The following is a 17,682-nucleotide window of genomic DNA, read 5'->3' on the forward strand; positions in this document are numbered from 1 at the left end:
TGACACTGCAGGGGAAGAGGCGGGCATCCCTTAGCATTCTGAGAACACTCTGGTGTTCAGACCTGGGACTCAGGTACCAAAAGGACTATGAAAAAGGTGTTGCTACCTAAGAGTGCATCTCCTCCTCTGCAAAATCCTGAACTGAACTAAGCAGCATATGAATCTTTTCAAATACAATAACTTGATTTAAGACTGTCCTATGGTTAAGAGCTTGCTGGTAGCTGCATTTGCTGATACCCACATCTGATTATACTTTCCTTTTAGGTCAAATTCTCAATGAGCTTGAAAATTCACATGAAGTTAAACATGGGACAGATAAGGACCACTTGTCTTTTTGATAGCACCCACGTAGCCACTAACAGGAAGTTCCAGGTTACAAAATTTTATGTAGATCTTGGTTAATATTTTTTGTTTTATGTACACATGTATTATGCTGAACACCAAAGAGAAATGTTGATACGTATATTAATTAGGAGTTTGTTCACACCTCTATTATCGATCCAAATAATTTCTTAGCTTGTTTTTGTTAAATTGATTAAAACCGGATGTATGAATTTACACATCTTGCTTTCTGCAACGAATAACAAATAAGGAGTATTTTCACAAGACAATTTTAATCAACACATACAGACTAGAATCACAGGCAAGGTATTATTTGAAATAGTATATTATAATATATATAATATATTCAATGTAAGATAAAACATACCTATGAAGTGTGAAATTCAACTTACTAGATTAATCAAGAAAATAAGCTCATAAAATTAAATGTAAGCTTATATTCCAATTTAAGATTTTTTTTTAATCTGGCTTAAAATAAAAAGGTAAATTTTCTGGTTCTTTTTTGACATTATTGGAAATGAACTGTGTTGTACTGTATTGTGTTACATACATATTGTATTGCATTATATACATGAGAGAAAAATGAAAAACAGTTGCTTTGCATAGAAAAGGACAGTTTAATCAAAGACTGCCTGTCAGTCTGGCAGAAGGCAATGTACTACTATCTGAAGCAGAGAAACTGGATATCAAGCCGACTCTCTATCTGTTCAGTTTACTCTATTTTCTTAAAATTTCTAAATATCCTGAAAGCTAAAGAAACAGGGAAGTTGAATAGACTCACTTACTAGAAAAATCTATAAATACATACCTTTATTTATATCCTAAAATAAGGTTATCTTCAAATAAGTTAGACTTTATAAATTTATTATTTTTTTCTGACTATCTTCTAAACATTAAAAAATGTTTAGTTCTAAAAAAGGTTTAAGTTATAACATAAATACTTCAAAGATAATTCAGGAAATAGAGGAAATGGACTAGCAACTAGTCCCTTTAATTAAACCAATATACTGTGAATAATTTATTCTATTTATAAAACTGTGTTTAACATAGTGAAATACCATACACACAATTTAGTATTTTTCCATGTAACATTACTGAGTAGCGTTTTGCAGGCTGTTGTAATACCTTCGCAGCCATGACCTTTACGCCCATATGAATGGTAGATATTAGGTTGTTTCTACTTCTCTGTTGTGGCAAAAATATATGTTTTTGTTTCATAAATGGCAAAGTTAACCTAAATATTCTGGGTTTGCCTAGAAAGTAGGAGCCTGGCATTGTAAATAAGACCATGATATTCCTTCAACAATCACATTATTACAAAAATTTTAATACAATGAAGCAAAAAGAAAATCATGAAAACACTCACCTTTACCAGCTATAGGTCAGCAAAGGAGTGAAAAAGCATAGTTAAATAGATTAGGAGAATATTTCTATAACTAGTCACACTTTATTTTCATGTTATCTTCTTAGTTTCTATTAAAGACTCTAAAAGTTGTTCTTCCAAGAGATGACCAAAAAAGAAGAAAAAGGAATGTTATGGAAGTCATGGAATGAAGAAAATACTAAGGGCTAACTACTCTCTGGAAAGTTAAATGGTTTCTCTGATAGAGGTCAAGATCAGTATTCTTTTTTATTTTAGTTTTTTAAAAAATAATTCATTGTCCTGTTAGCTAACATAAAGTGTATGTTATATATACGGTGTATATACATATGTATATTTACAAAGATCTATATTTATGTTATATATATGTTATATATACAGTGTGTGTGTATATATATATATATATATATATACACACACACACACACACACACACACACACACACACAGACACACAGTGGTGTGTGTATATATATGTGTCTGTGTATATATACTATACGTATATGCATATATATATATATATTTATGTGTGTATATATACTATACATATGGTATAACACAAAGGTAATTGGAGTTGAGCTCATATCCCATCTTTAATTATTTGGCCTTATGTACCGTTAAGATGCCTAGATGTGATACTGAAGGGGGCTCAAAAAGAAAAGAGAGTAGTTATTTGATGTGGAGAACAAAATAATGCACGTCAAGATGTTACTCTCCTGGAGAAGAACCTTAACAGTAAAGGGTGTTGAATGAAAAGTCAAAATTCGAATTTAAAGTCATACCAAAAAAAGTCTTATTACAGAAGAGACCAGAGAAGTTTTGCAAGTGTAACAAATTAGAATATCTGGGTTTAATGATTATTAAAGCTGTGTTTGAAAACGTTTCTGTAATTATTACATCATTCGTTATTAATCACTTGTAGATTCAAATGAAGAATAAAATTCTTGATTTAAATTAGCATAAAAAGGATGACATGAATACTAAGGTATTTAGATAAAGAAAGTTGGCTTGATGACTCATTCTTTTTTGTCAATCTACAACAGAAAATAGCCCTCTTATTCTTCTGAGTTAAGAACAACCCTAGAAAGTGACGGTTCATGATTTTGGTATTCTGGAGTCCTATCAATGCCCATTTAATTTTGCAATACTTTTTCCATTTTTGTAAAACACATAAAAAAAGTTACAAGTATTAAAATAAATTTTCTTTTATAAGTTTGGGAGAATTTTCTTATATGCCCTTGAGATGCCCAAATGTACCCCAATGCTTGGCAAATTTGTAACTGAAAACCCAGGCACCATTTATTCCAGATCCATATGAAAAATTAGAGAGCTGATTCTATGACTAATACAAACTATTTTTATTCAATTAGGAATTCGTTAATGATGTAAACTATGATACTGAACAAATTTGCCTCAGGCAATTTTATATATTATTAAGGTTATTAATTGATAATGAAATTATGTTTTAACAAAACTTACAAAGCTGAGCATCCGCATGGAGAGTCCCTCCTTTAGGATTCAGTTTCTGGGTTTGAATCGCAGGAATGGGTTTATATGATTGACCTGTGGCCCTATACATGGCCTGAACCCATAATATTCTATCCTGTTCATCATCACTGGCAAATATCACCGTGTCTCCTTCTTTAACCGCATTAAAGAACATCTGTCCACCCTGAAGGCCTGTGGATAAAGAAAGACATCATTAAAAAAACTTACGTAGTTGGCAGAGTTTTAAGCTCATTCGCTAAATGGTCTCATAGAAAAGAATGAATTTGATATCAATAGCTCGATGCTACTAAGAAAAGTTTAAATTTCCGTACTACTTTAAAAATTAAAAATAGCCTAGGGAAACAAATAGTTCATGGCACAGTAACATTATGCAAGCCATATAAACCTACTCCATAGAAATATGTAGTGTAGTTTGAAAGCTCAGGCCAGAGAAGAAAGTCTTCTCTTGGCACATTTCTAATGCCAGATGCAGGAGAAATATACGGTAATTTTAGCAGAAAAGGCAAAAATGATGCTTTTATCTGTATGGCATCTTATCCTCCACAAAATTCTTTCACAGAGATGAAATTTTTCATTTTTCACTGACCAATTAGTGAACATGATCACAGATTCCTACTTTTCATCTCTCTATGTGAAATTTTTAATCTCTGCATTTATTAAATCTATGTATTCCTTAATATTGCTTTATTAATTTCATTCATGGCCACATATTCATTAATTCATTCTCTTACCAATTTTAGACACCAAATGTCTAGTACATACCTAGCATTAATATGGAGGTAAGGAGAGAAGTATAAGAATGTGCTATTGGGGAAAAAAATCAATAGACTACATAAAAGTTCATTGATCATTTCTTTCCCTATTTGTCTCTTGTAACTTTTTGCCTTCCACTAAAGAAGTTTATGTAAGCATCGCTGATATTGCTCACAGAATTTTTCCAATTATTGTAACTTTCACTATTGCATCCTTGTCCTAAAGATGACAGAAATGATGAGTTTAGCCTAAAGCTAAGTAGTCCGCAGAAAGACAGAAGTCGAATCTCATGAAGTCTTGTCCAGGTATCTTAGTGAAATATACACCCTATTCATTCAACGGAGCTTGAAACGTAGAACAGAGACAGAAGAGTTATGAGAATTTCATGAATACATAGCAGAGAAAGAGATTCGGCTTAGAATTACCTGGGTGGGGATCTGTATAATCCACAGTGTATCCTTCAAGCTGCATTAGTTCTTGTGGTTCAGACTTTTTTTCTCTGTAACTGCACATAGCGAAGGTATACTGGCTAACCTGCACAAGAGAAGGTTTGTAGATTGCTAGCATTAAATCTCTTTTATTTTTTAATCAGAGGATTCTTTGCCAAATTTTAAAAATTCAATAGGTGTTAGCATTTTTCAAAACCTAACTCAGAAATGAAAGCACCTTTCTTCTGCCAGCTTGCAGTTAGGCCCTTCCATGCCTACGATAACATTTCCCAAGCCGATGATCTGCTGGCCAAGATTCTATGAGACATTAATAGAAGCATCAAAAAAAAGTATTCATGTTAAAAATAAGTTTGGGAATCACTGGGTTAAATAAAGATAAACAGGCTTCTTCTACTGCATGTTTTGTTATGGCCTTTAGTAGGCTAACATACTTCGTGAATCTCTAAGAGTAAGATATAACAGAAGCATTCTCAAATGTGCATGATCATGGAACTACACTTTAAAATGTACTTATTTCCAGACTTCAAAAAAAAAAAAAAGATTTCAGGGGCGCCTGGGTGGCTCAGTTGGTTACGCATCTGAATTCGGCTCAGGTCATGATCATCTCACGGTTTGTGAGCTGGAGCCCTGCGTCGCGCTCTCAGCTGTCAGCAGAGCCTGCTTCCAATCTTCTCTCCCCTTTTTTCTCTGCCCCTCACCTGCTTGTATGTGCACACAGACGTGTGCTGTCTCTCAAAACAAACAAATAAATAAATAAACAAATAAAAAGATTTCAATAAAAATTGGGAATTTACTGGCCCACATAAGCAAACCCACAGGAAGGTCCAGGGTGGAATGAGTTTTTTGGGAGCCAGAGACTCAACACTGCCAAGATCACTCTGTGTCTCCATTCTACTTCTCTTTTGAAACTGGCTTCATTTTCTTGTGCTGTGGTCTCAGTGACCTAGAACCACAGTGGCCAACAGCTCCTCAGTCACCTCCCTGACTGTCCCACCTGGAGTCTTAAGGCCATATTTGGACCAATCACTACGGCTAAGGGGTAAAACTGACATTAGTCCAGTATGGGTCAAGAGCTTACACCTGTGGCAAAGAATGTCAAATGCTCCAACAGGTGGGCTCTGAGATGTTCCCCCCAAATAGAGAGGGGAAGTGCTGTTCCCAGCAGGAGAAAAGAATGTTTGGTGGATTAACACTTAAACTGCAAAATATCGTAGAACACAGGATTCCATGGAAAACAGTTTGGGTAATGTGAATTATGCCCCCTTTCCACTTTTAAACATAAATGAAAGAAAACACAAAAAATACCTTTCAATACACAAAAACTAAAGAGGGCTCGAGAGCTAATTATGGAAAAAAGTTACACAGACTATGCTAAAGTTAAGAAATTCTCCTTATTAAAGGACACCACAAAGAAAGTAAAAAGGAGGGGCGCTTGGGTGGCTCAGTCGGTTAAGCGTCTGCCTTCAGCTCAGGTCATGATCTTGCGATTTGTGAGTTGGAGCCCTGCATCAGGCTCTGTGCTGACAGCTCAGAGCCTGGAGCCTGCTTTGGATTCTGTGTCTCTGGCTCTCTCTGCCCCTCCCCCACTTGTGCTCTGTCTCTATCAAAAATAAATAAAATGTAAAAAAAAAAAAAAAAAAAAAAAGAAGTAAAAAGGCAAAGCCATAAACTAAGATGTATGCAAAACATATATGCAGCAAAGAACTGCTACCTACCAATACGGGCTGACAGAGAAGAGCAACAACTGAGCGTCACTAGGGAAGAGGCAATTGTGCTTCAAGACTGTAGCATCACCTCCTGAGTTTCCAGCCTGCTGGAAACTTCCTAGTAGGTAAGCCTCACTGTTTATTATGCAATCCCTTTGATCCAGCAAATCTTAGAACTTATTCTGAGTAAACAAATGGAAAATATTCAAAGATGCACGCGTGGTATGTTCACTGCAGTACTGAATGTAAGCAAAAACTGGAAAAACCAATAGCGGTTTGGTTAAATACACTACAACATGATCACACAGTACAATGGTATTCAGCCTTCAAAGCGCTTACGACAGATTTTTTTTTTCCAAGACATATCTCTATTTCTAAGATATAACATAAAAAGCAGGTGGAAAAACAAAAATGTAGAGTATACTTTTTTTGGATAAACGCTGTACATACATATGAACAGGATACAGATGAAAATATTTATACTAATTACTGAAAAGTGCTATTATGGGGGTGCCTGGGTTACTCAGTCAGTTAAGCCTGATCTTAGCTCAGGTCCTGAAGCTCCACATTGGGCTCTGAGCTGGGTGTGAAGCCTACTTAAAAAAACAAAAAAACATATATGTGTGTGTGTGTGTGTGTTTGTGTGTGTGTATACACATACACACACACATATGTACATATAAATGTACATATACACCCACACATATATATTTAAAGGTTTTTGTCTGGATACAGTTAATGTGTATATATATATGTGTGTGTGTGTGTGTGTGTGTGTGTGTGTGTGTGTGTGTGTGTGTATTCAAACCCATTTTTCTCTTTCCACAAAGGTAATTATCATGCTGGATTTTGTGTTTATTATTCCCATGCATGTTTTTACAACTTTTATTACATAAATTTTTAGGTTCTTAGACCCAGTTCCAACCTGGTTTATACATAGGCAGGGTGGTTTCCACACCAATAACAAGCAATGCTCTGGATACCAGTTGGGTATCCTATAATATGCTCAATTGTAACACTATACCAACACAGCACATAGAACTCAAATTCCATAGGTTAAGGGTGCAGTCCTACAAGACTGCCCCACCCCCCCTCCCCCTCAGATGCCAGTCATAAACCCAGACTGTAACCTACAGATGGGAGGTTCTTAGCACTCTCTCCTTGTACTCCATTTTTTAAGTTTATTTATTTGCACGCTGGGGGGGGGGGCACGGGGAAGGGAAGGGGGGTGCAGAGATAGAGGAAGAGAGAGAATCCTGAGCAGGTCCCATGCTGTCAGCACAGAGCCCAAGTGCAGGGGCTCCAACTCACAAACCATGAGATCACGCCCGGAGTTTAAATCAAGAGTCAGAAGCTTAACCGACTGAGCCACCCAGACACCCCTCTCTCCTTGTGCTTCAGACACTAGTCCAAATTATTACCTGTATTTCTGACTGGCTACAGATCAGGGTTTCCCACAACCTCCTAAGTCTTCCATCTGTTCACCAACCTGAAAAGCTCTCTCAACCCCCTTATTTTGCTTTTTTTTACAGAGGCTTCATTATAGAGGCTTGCTTGATTGATTAAATCACTGGCCATTGGCAATTTATCCAGCCTCTAGCCTGCCTCCCCCTGAGGTCTGGGAGGATGTGGGGGGTAGGTGGAAGAGAAAGTTCCAGTTCTAATCACACTGTTGATTCTCTAGGCAAACAGCCCCCATGCTTAGGTGGGCTCGAAAATCATCTCATTAACATAAGACAGCTTTACCACTCAGTAGAAAAGTACAAGGATTCTATGCTAGAATGGGGATAAAGACCAAGTATGTATTTATCACAAATCACAGTTGCCACATAAGTAAATTGAGAAAATCAAGTACTTCTTCACACATTTTAACACTTTGTATGAATAAATCATGTATCTTTCTTCTGCAACTTTTCCCCCCAAAAGTTCAACATGATGTTTAGCCATCTTGATACCTACTCTGTTATCTGAACTGCCACACTCCACCTAATGTCTTAATGATGGCCTTCAGTATCTTCCACTTGTTGCCATTAAAAATAGTGCCACAACGGTCATTCTCGCACACATGTGTTAGAGCTGCCTAAAGGGCTACATCAGGGAAGGGAATTGCTAAGCTGTCGGGCATGTGGATCTACATCCTCACTAGACATTGCAAAACTACTTTCTAGTGCATACATACACCAAGGGTCCAGGAGAGCTCCTGGTACTACATATCTTTGCCTAACTTGGTGTTTGAGTCTTTAATATTTTACCAACTTTGACGAACGGTACGTGGTGTGCCTCTATTCTCTGAATTCTCTGAATTCTCATTACTAATACAGCTGAACGTTTGCTATTTTTATTAGCCACTTGGGATTTCTTTTCTGTGGGTTACTTTATTAAACAAGTTTGCTCATTTCCTAATGTTATCAGTCATTCAAATCCTTTTCCCATAATCGGTTTTGCAAGAGATTTATTTACCTTTTTGAGCACCTGCAAGGAGTATCTTTGCATTTAGTTACTCCTCCCTATTCTTTGTTTTCTATTTCTTAATTTCTGCTATCTTTATTATTTCTCCCTTCTTTTGGGAGGGGGGCTTATTCTTTTATGAATGTTTTCATTCATCTACTTAGCTTACTCATATTCAGTTGTTATTATATAGGTTCGAGAAGCCTAAATGCATATATATCTAGGTTTATTCTAAGTTTACCTTAGCTTAATCTCACAAGTTATCATACAGCATTTTCCTTAGTTCAGTTCTAAATATTTCTCATTTCATTAGTTCTTTTTTATACATGAACTATTTACAAGTGTGCTTTCATATGTGGATGTGTGGTTACTGAGTTTTAAAGTAATTCCATTGTGACCAGAATGATTCAGAATTTTAGTATTTTTTGAAACCTGCTCTGTTGCCTAGGGCATGACCAGTTTTTTAAAAGAAGGCTTAAAAAGAAGGCACGCACCATCACTGGGTTCAATTTCCTTCCTTAGTAAAAACTTTTTGAGTCAGTTTTTATTTTAAAAATGTCTTTAATTCTACCCTATGTTTTTTTTTAATTTTTTTTAACGTTTATTTATTTTTGAGACAGAGAGAGACAGAGCATGAACGGGGCAGGGTCAGAGAGAGGGAGACACAGAATCCAAAATAGGCTCCAGGCTCTGAGCTGTCAGCACAGGGCCCGACGCAGGGCTCGAACTCACGGACCGCAAGATCATGACCTGAGCCGAAGTCGGACACTTAACTGAGCCACCCAGGAGCCCCTACCCTATGAATGTTTAGTTGGTTATATAATATTCTAGGCTAGTAATCTTTCAGCACTTTGAAGATATTCCATCATCAGAAACCTTACATAATCCATATTGAAAAGTTTGATGAGAGTCTGACTGTGGTCCCCTTGCACTGAATTTGCCTTTTCTAATTTCTCCTAAATGTACTTTTTATCTTTGTTATCATGTGTTTTAATTAAAAATTTTCTTTTAAAAGCAAACTCTACCCTCGATGGGCTCCAACTCACGACCCGGAGATCAAGGGGCCTCAAACTCATGACCCTGCATGCTCTACCAATGGAGCCAGCCAGTCCTGTTATCCTATAGTTTTACTGTGAAATTTTAGGGAGTTTTAATGTTTATCTTGGTTAATATTTGTAGTATTTCTTGTATCTGATAATTTGTGACTTTTATCAAATTTTAATCTCGTTCATTATCTTTTCAAATGTTGACTCTATCTCATTTGCCCTTTACTCTTTCTTCAAATTCTATCACAAGTATCTTGGAACTGTAGATTCTTTCCTACCTTTTAACCTCTGCATACTTTATGCTTCTGCATTTCTCTATGCTGAGTAATTTCTTAATATTCTATCATTAATTACATCACTAATTTTCTCTCTAGATGTGTCTAACCTGCTGTTTAACTTGTCCAATAAAGATATAATTTCAATGACTGTTTAAAATTTTTACTACCTCCACATAGTCCTATTCCAAACCTGCTTGTTCATTTTTCATAGTGTGTTTTCTTTTCTTATAGTTTTGAATCAGTTTATAAATTTCATCACCCTAAGTTTAATTATTTTGTAGTTTATACATATGATAGTTATTACTAAAATTCTCGGGTGTATAAATAAGTGGTTTATTGTTTTGTGATTTTAAATTATGGGCTCATATCCAACACCATTTTATCTGTGGATATTTTATAAAACCTACTTTAAAGGTTCATCTCTCCAAAAAGTTTTTTAAAAATGTCAGATGCCTCAGATATATCACCAATCCATAAGTACTTTTTATTTCTTAACTTGAGCATTTCTCCCTTAAATTTGTATAAAATAAATTAGAACTTCAACATTCTCTGAGTACAGGCTAATAGTTATAAATTCTCAGGAATCATTTTTACTCCATTTTTAGAGCCAAATATAAATTTACTAGCCTGGGGGCAGTTTTTTTTTTCCTAGTCCACATTTCACAGTGATCTAGATCTTTTAAGTTCTTTATGAGAAGATCCCTTATCCAAATTCCCACTCTGAGTATGCCTCAGGGTATGTTTTCTTTGCGTGAACAGTAAAATCCCTACAAACCAACATCAACACCCTTGTGTGTCCAGCCCCAATACAGCTACAAAATCAACTCACAAGCTTCACTGTTTGGTCCCTGGGGTTTTCCTTTCTTCTTGCAGTTCAGATATGCATGTAAAAAAAGATGTGTATTATACCTTACACAGCATTTCTAGGTGTTTTCCATAAAAGATTTCTTAGCATTACATTGAAGACTAGCCAAGACCCCAATTCAAATGCTTTTGCTAATCCTTCAATTCTAATTTTTTATAGAGATTCTGAATAATAGGTCTAGCTTTCATATATATGAGAAAAACTATTATATTCACCACATTCCAGGAAAAGAAGTTTGTTGATGGGGTTTGCATGTAAAGTCAAAATATGTTCAAATTTATAAAGGGAGACTGATAAGACCAGTGACAGACCTATCTACTGAAACTTGGCAGGCCAGAAAGGAATGGCAGGAAATCTTCAATGTGATGAACAGAAAAAACATGCAGCCGAGAATCCTTTATCCAGCAAGTCAGTCATTCAGAATAGGAGAGATAAAGGTCTTCCCAAACAAAAACTGAAGGAATTCATCACCACTAAACCAGCCCTACAAGAGATCCTAAGGGGATTCTGTGAGTGAAATGTTGCAAGACCACAAAGTACCAGAGACATCACTACAGGCATGAAACCTACAGACATCACAATGAATCTAAACCCATATCTTTCTACAATAACACTGAATGTAAATGGACTAAATGCTCCAACCAAAAGACACAGGGTATCAAAACGGATAAAAAAACAAGACCCATCTATTTGCTGTCTACAAGGGACTCATTTTAGACCTGAGGACACTTTCAGATTGAAAGTGAGGGGATGGAGAACTATCTACCATGCTACTAGAAGTCAAAAGAAAGCTGGAGTAGCCATACTTAGACAAACTAGACTTTAAATTAAAGGCTGTAACAAGAGATGAAGAAGGTCATTATATAATAATTACAGGATCTATCCATCAGGAAGAGCTAACAATTATGAATGTCTATGTGCCGAATACAGGAGCCCCCAAATATATAAAACAATTAATCACAAACATAAGCAACCTTCTTGATAAGAATGTGGTAATTGCAGGGGACTTTAATACTCCACTTACAACCAATGGATGGATCATCTAGACACAGGATCAATAAAGAAACAAGGGCCCTGAATGATACATTGGATCAGATGGACCTGACAGATATATTTAGAGCTCTGCATCCCAAAGCAACAGAATATACTTTCTTCTCGAGTGCACATGGAACATTCTCCAAGATAGATCACATACTGGGTCACAAAACAGCCCTTCATAAGTATACAAGAATTGAGATCATACCATGCACACTTTCAGACCCATAATGCTATGAAGCTTGAAATCAACCACAGGAAAAAGTATGGAAAACCTCCAAAAGCATGGAGGTTAAAGAACACCTTACTAAAGAATGAATAGGTCAACCAGGCAATTAGAGAAGAAATTTAAAAATATATGGAAACAAACGAAAATGAAAATACAACAATCCCAATGCTTTGGGGTGCAGCAAAGGCAGTCCTGAGAGGAAAATACATTGCAATCCAGGCCTATCTCAAGAAACAAGAAAAACCCCAGATACAAAATCTAACAGCACACCTAAAGGAAACAGAAGCAGAACAGCAAAGACACCCAAACGCAGCAGAAGAGAAATAATGAAGATCAGAGCAGAAATAAACAAAATAGAATCTAAAAAAACCGTAGAGCAGATCAATGAAACCAAGAGTTGGGTTTTTGAAAAAATAAAATTGATAAACCTCTAGCCAGGCTTCTCAAAAAGAAAAGGGAGATGAATCAAATAAAATTATGAATGAAAATGGAATTATTACAACCAATCCCTCAGAAATACAAGCAATTATCAGGGAATACTATGAAAAATTATATGCCAACAAGCTGGACAACCTGGAAGAAATGGACAAATTCCTAAGCACCCACACACTTTCAAAACTCAAACAGGAAGAAATAGGAAACTTGAACAGACCCATAACCAGTGAAGAAATTGAATCAGTTATCAAAAATCTCCCAACAAATAAAGAGTCCAGGACCAGATGGCTTCCCTGGGGAATTCGACCAGACACTTAAAGCAGAGTATCCTTCTCAAGCTGTTCCAAAAAATAGAAAGGGAAGGAAAACTTCCAGATTCATTCTATGAAGCCAGCATTACTTTGATTCATCCTAAACCAGACAGAGACCCAGCAAAAAAAGAGAACTACAGGCCAATATCCCTGATGAATATGGATGCAAAAATTCTCAATAAGATACTAGCAAATCGAATTCAACAGCATATAATAAGAAATATTCACCATGATCAAGTGGGATTCATTCCTGGGATGCAGGGCTGGTTCAACATTCGCAAATCAATCAACGTGATACATCACATTAATAAAAGAAAAGAACCATATGATCCTGTCAATCGATGCAGAAAAAGCACTTGACAAAATTCAGCATCCTTTCTTAATAAAAACCCTCGAGAAAGTCGGGATAGAAGGAACATACTTAAACATCATAAAAGTCATTTATAAAAAGCCCATGGCTAATATCATCATCAATGGGGAAAAACTGAGAGCTTTCCCCCCTGAGATCAGGAACAGGACAGGGATGTCCACTCTCACCGCTGTTGTTTAACATAGTGTTTGAAGTTCTAGCCTCAGCAATCAGACAACAAAAGGAAATCAAAGGCATCAAAATTGGCAAAGATGAAGTCAAGCTTTCACTTTTTGCAGTTGACATGATATTATACATGGAAAATACTATAGACTCCACCAAAAGTCTACTAGAACTGATACATGAATTCAGCCAAGTCCCAGGATACAAAATCAATGTACAGAAATCAGTTGCATTCTTATACAATAATAATGAAGCAACAGAAAGACAAATAAAGAAACTGATCCCCTTCACAATTGCACCAAGAAGCACAAAATACCTAGGAATAAATCTAACCAAAGATGTACAAGATCTGTATGCTGAAAACTATAGAAAGCTTATGAAGGTAATTGAAGAAGATACAAAAAAATGGAAAAACATTCCGTGCTCATGGGTTGGAAGAATAAATATTGTTAAAATGTCAATACTATCCAAAGCTATCTACACATTCAATGCAATCCCAATCAAAATTGCACCAGCATTCTTCTCGAAACTAGAACAAGCAATCCTAAAATTCATATGGAAACACAAAAGGCCCCGAATAGCCAAAGTAATTTTGAAGAAGAAGACCAAAGCAGGAGGCATCACAATCCCAGACTTTAGCCTCTACTACAAAGCTGTAATCATCAAGACAGCATGGTATTGGCACAAAAACAGACACATAGACCAATGGAATAGAATAGAAACCCCAGAACTAGACCCACAAAAGTATGGCCAACTCATCTTTGACACAGCAGGAAAAAACATCCAACGGAAAAAAGTCTCTTTAACAAATGGTGCTGGGAGAACTGGACAGCAACATGCAGAAGGATGAAACTAGACCACTTTCTTACACCATTCACAAAAATAAACTCAAAATGGATAAAGGACCTGAATGTGAGACAGGAAACCATCAAAACCCTAGAGGAGAAAGCAGGAAAAGACCTCTCTGACCTCAGCCGCAGCAATTTCTTACTTGACACATCCCCAAAGGCCAGGGAATTAAAAGCAAAAATGAATTACTGGGACCTCATGAAGAAGATAAAAAGCTTCTGCACTGCAAAGGAAACAATCAACAAAACTAAAAGGCAACCAACGGAATGGGAAAAGATATTTGCAAATGACATATCGGACAAAGGGCTAGTATCCAAAATCTAAAAGAGCTCACCAAACTCCACACCCAAAGACCAAATAATCCAGTGAAGAAATGGGCAGAAAACATGAAGAGACACTTCTCTAAAGAAGACATCCGGATGGCCAACAGGCACATGAAAAGATGCTCAACGTCGTTCCTCATCAGGGAACTACAAATCAAAACCACACTCAGATATCACCTCACGCCAGTCAGAGTGGCCAAAATGAACAAATCAGGAGACTGTAGATGCTGGCGAGAATGTGTAGAAACGGGAACCCTCTTGCACTGTTGGTGGGAATGCAGACTGGTGCAGCCACTCTGGAAAACAGTGTGGAGGTTCCTCAAAAAATTAAAAATAGACCTACCCTATGACCCAGCAATAGCATTGCTAGGAATTTACCCAAGGGATCGAGGAGTGCTGATGCATAGGGGCACTTGTACCCCAATGTTTATAGCAGCACTTTCAACAACAGCCAAATTATGGAAAGAGCCTAAATGTCCGTCAACTGATGAATGGATAAAGAAATTGTGGTTTATATACACAATGGAATACTACATGGCAATGAGAAGGAATGAAATATGGCCCTTTGTAGCAACGTGGATAGAACTGGAGAGTGTTATGCTAAGTGAAATTAAGTCATACAGAGAAAGACAGATACCATATGTTTTCACTTTTATGTGGATCCTGAGAAAGTTACCAGAAGACAGTGGAGTGGGGAAGGAAGAAGAAAAAGAGGTTAGAGAGGGAGGGAGCCAAAACATAAGAGACTCTTAAAAACTGAGAACTGAGGGTTGATTGGGGGGGGGGTTGTTGGAGGGTGGGAGGGAGGAGAGGGTGGGTGATGGGTATTGAGGAGGGCACCTATTGGGATGGGCACTGGGTGTTGTATGGAAACCAGTTTGACAATAAATTTCATATTAAAAAAAAAACTCAGATGTTCTTAACAGGAAGCATAAATAAAGCTGAAATACAAACTGTAAAAAAATGTTCAAATTTGTCTTATAATTAAAATATAATTATTAGATTTCAGGGGACTACTACACAAAGTAATACTTCTGTGACCAATTGTTAACAAAACAGGAAATATATCGAGCCAATTATCCAAAAAGTTCCCCTTTTTATTCTTTCATTTGGAAGAATCATATAAACCTGGCTGAAAGAAAGTCTCCTGACACATCACCACACGAACAATCTGGAATCTGCTGGGAGAAAGATGACTAGCACAGAAAGGTCTGCCTTCTCTGCACGGCTTACAAAAATCTCCCACAAATATTAGTCGGAATTTATAGCTACCACTGCGTTTGGTACTCCAGACAGGCTCCCCAACAAGACTTGTCCACTTTTATTAATTTCTCTACCTGAACTCCCAAGCAGGAATAGATCACCTCCACCTTTGAAATTGCATGATTTATATAGATTTCCTAATCTAGTAAGCCCTCATCCTCCCTCTAGCACCCTTACAAACTTGTCCCCTTCACACCTAACTGCATTTACTTGGCTGTTGTCTCTTTGTGACTCACTGGCTCCCACAGTGCCTGGCATATCGTCCCTGTCTTTTAATTTCTCTGGGAAATTAAACTTATTTCAATTTAATAAAATTATTCAGCCACGTTTGAAAACCTATTATCTTTGTTAGGACAGATCACATACTTACCTTGTTTAAAAAAAAAAATACTAATAGTCTAGCAGTCTAAATTACCTTACTTGTACTTTTTAAAAAAAAATTTTTTTAACGTTTATTCATTTTTGAGACAGAGAGAGACAGAGCATGAATGGGGGAAGGTCAGAGAGAGAGAGAGGGAGACACAGAATCTGAAACAGGCTCCAGGCTCCGAGCTGTCAGCACAGAGCCTGACGCGGGGCTCGAACCCACGGACTGCGAGATCATGACCCGAGCTGAAGTCGGACGCCCAACCGACTGAGACACCCAGGCGCCCCCCTTACTTGTACTCTTAAATGAATCCTCCTCCACTTACCATTCAAGTAATATTAGATTTTTTAAAATGTCAAACACTGTACTTAAAATATTCAGGAAACAATAAACATGAGGCTAAATTCATTCCTTTATCCAACTAGGCTGTCTGAAGCACCCAGAGTGTGATGGACCCACTTTTAAGAGCCACGGAGGAACAAGGTCTTAGTCTTCCAGGTATACCAATAGCTACGATGTGATCACAGTTCTAAGAAACCCATTAAAATCACAAGATCACTAGGAAAAAAACAAAATGAAATATCAAAGAATAATTGGGAAACGGCAATTAGGGAGTGATTATATTAAAAAGAAATTCTTAACTTCCTCAAAAACATCTGATTCATGTGAGACCTTGTTATATTTTATGTTTTTACTATAAGAAAAAGGTAAAGCCGAAATATTACAAAGCATTGCAAATTGAAAACTCATCAGGAAAAATGGTAAGATATGTATTATGTAATAGTATAGATGGGATTGGATTTCTCAGCATTGTAGGTTTACTTTCTGATAGTATTGTCCTAACATTCTACAAGATATTTAATCAGTAAATATTAATGAATAAAATACTGTTACATTTGATAGAATTATAGATTTCAGTTGTGTGGGGAGGATCTTAAGAACATTTGGAAACTAGAGACTATGATATCTAGAGGACTCAGGTCTCACTAAATCACTAATAATTAAAACCCAGAGTTAAGCTTCAATGAAAAGAAAAAATAAGATTATTCCGTAGGACATACTAGTATTGGGGGATCGGGGTTCAGGGCCCTGGAGATAATGATCTCTACTCCAGAGTTCACAGAAGAGCAAACTGACTTTCCCAAGGTCACTCAGAAGGAAAATTTCATCTTGAGTCTAGAAACATAACTCTCCTCAGATACAGTTAGTACTCCTTCTAATATACCACCTTATTTTATAATTGGCATTCTAAAGCTTATCCTGTTTTCCCACATAAGCCAATTACCTCATATATTCTATGGTAACATTATCATTTAAGATAGCTATAAAATATACAGTTATATGTTAGAATCTATAATCAAAGACTACTAAGACTACTAAGGTTATGAGAGAGAAAGAAATTGAATAGCAAGTAATTTGAGGCATTATGCATTATTCTTTTATTATCTTCTTCAGGTACATATTCAATACATCATTTGTTTCATTTGTTTTGCCTTTTATTTTATTTTTAATTGGCTGTCAAGTTAGCTAACATACAGTGCAGTCTTGGCTTCAGGAGTAA

The 17,682-nt window shown here is 36.5% G+C and overlaps 1 protein-coding gene across 8 annotated transcripts in view; it reads right to left on the reverse strand.

The window, feature by feature from the left end:
- Window positions 1-17,682, reverse strand: part of CADPS2 (calcium dependent secretion activator 2) — a 539,410-nt gene that overhangs the window by 155,409 nt on the left and 366,319 nt on the right. For all 8 annotated transcript variants that reach the window (XM_042970898.1, XM_042970882.1, XM_042970892.1 and 5 more), the window contains 2 exons: window positions 4,411-4,519; window positions 3,203-3,403 (listed from right to left, as the gene is read on the reverse strand). In XM_042970898.1, coding sequence (XP_042826832.1) covers window positions 3,203-3,403; window positions 4,411-4,519 — 310 coding nt within the window. The remainder of the gene's footprint in view (window positions 1-3,202; window positions 3,404-4,410; window positions 4,520-17,682) is intronic.

Source organism: Panthera tigris, chromosome A2, assembly GCF_018350195.1.
Source record: "Panthera tigris isolate Pti1 chromosome A2, P.tigris_Pti1_mat1.1, whole genome shotgun sequence".
Classification (NCBI taxonomy): domain Eukaryota; kingdom Metazoa; phylum Chordata; class Mammalia; order Carnivora; family Felidae; genus Panthera; species Panthera tigris.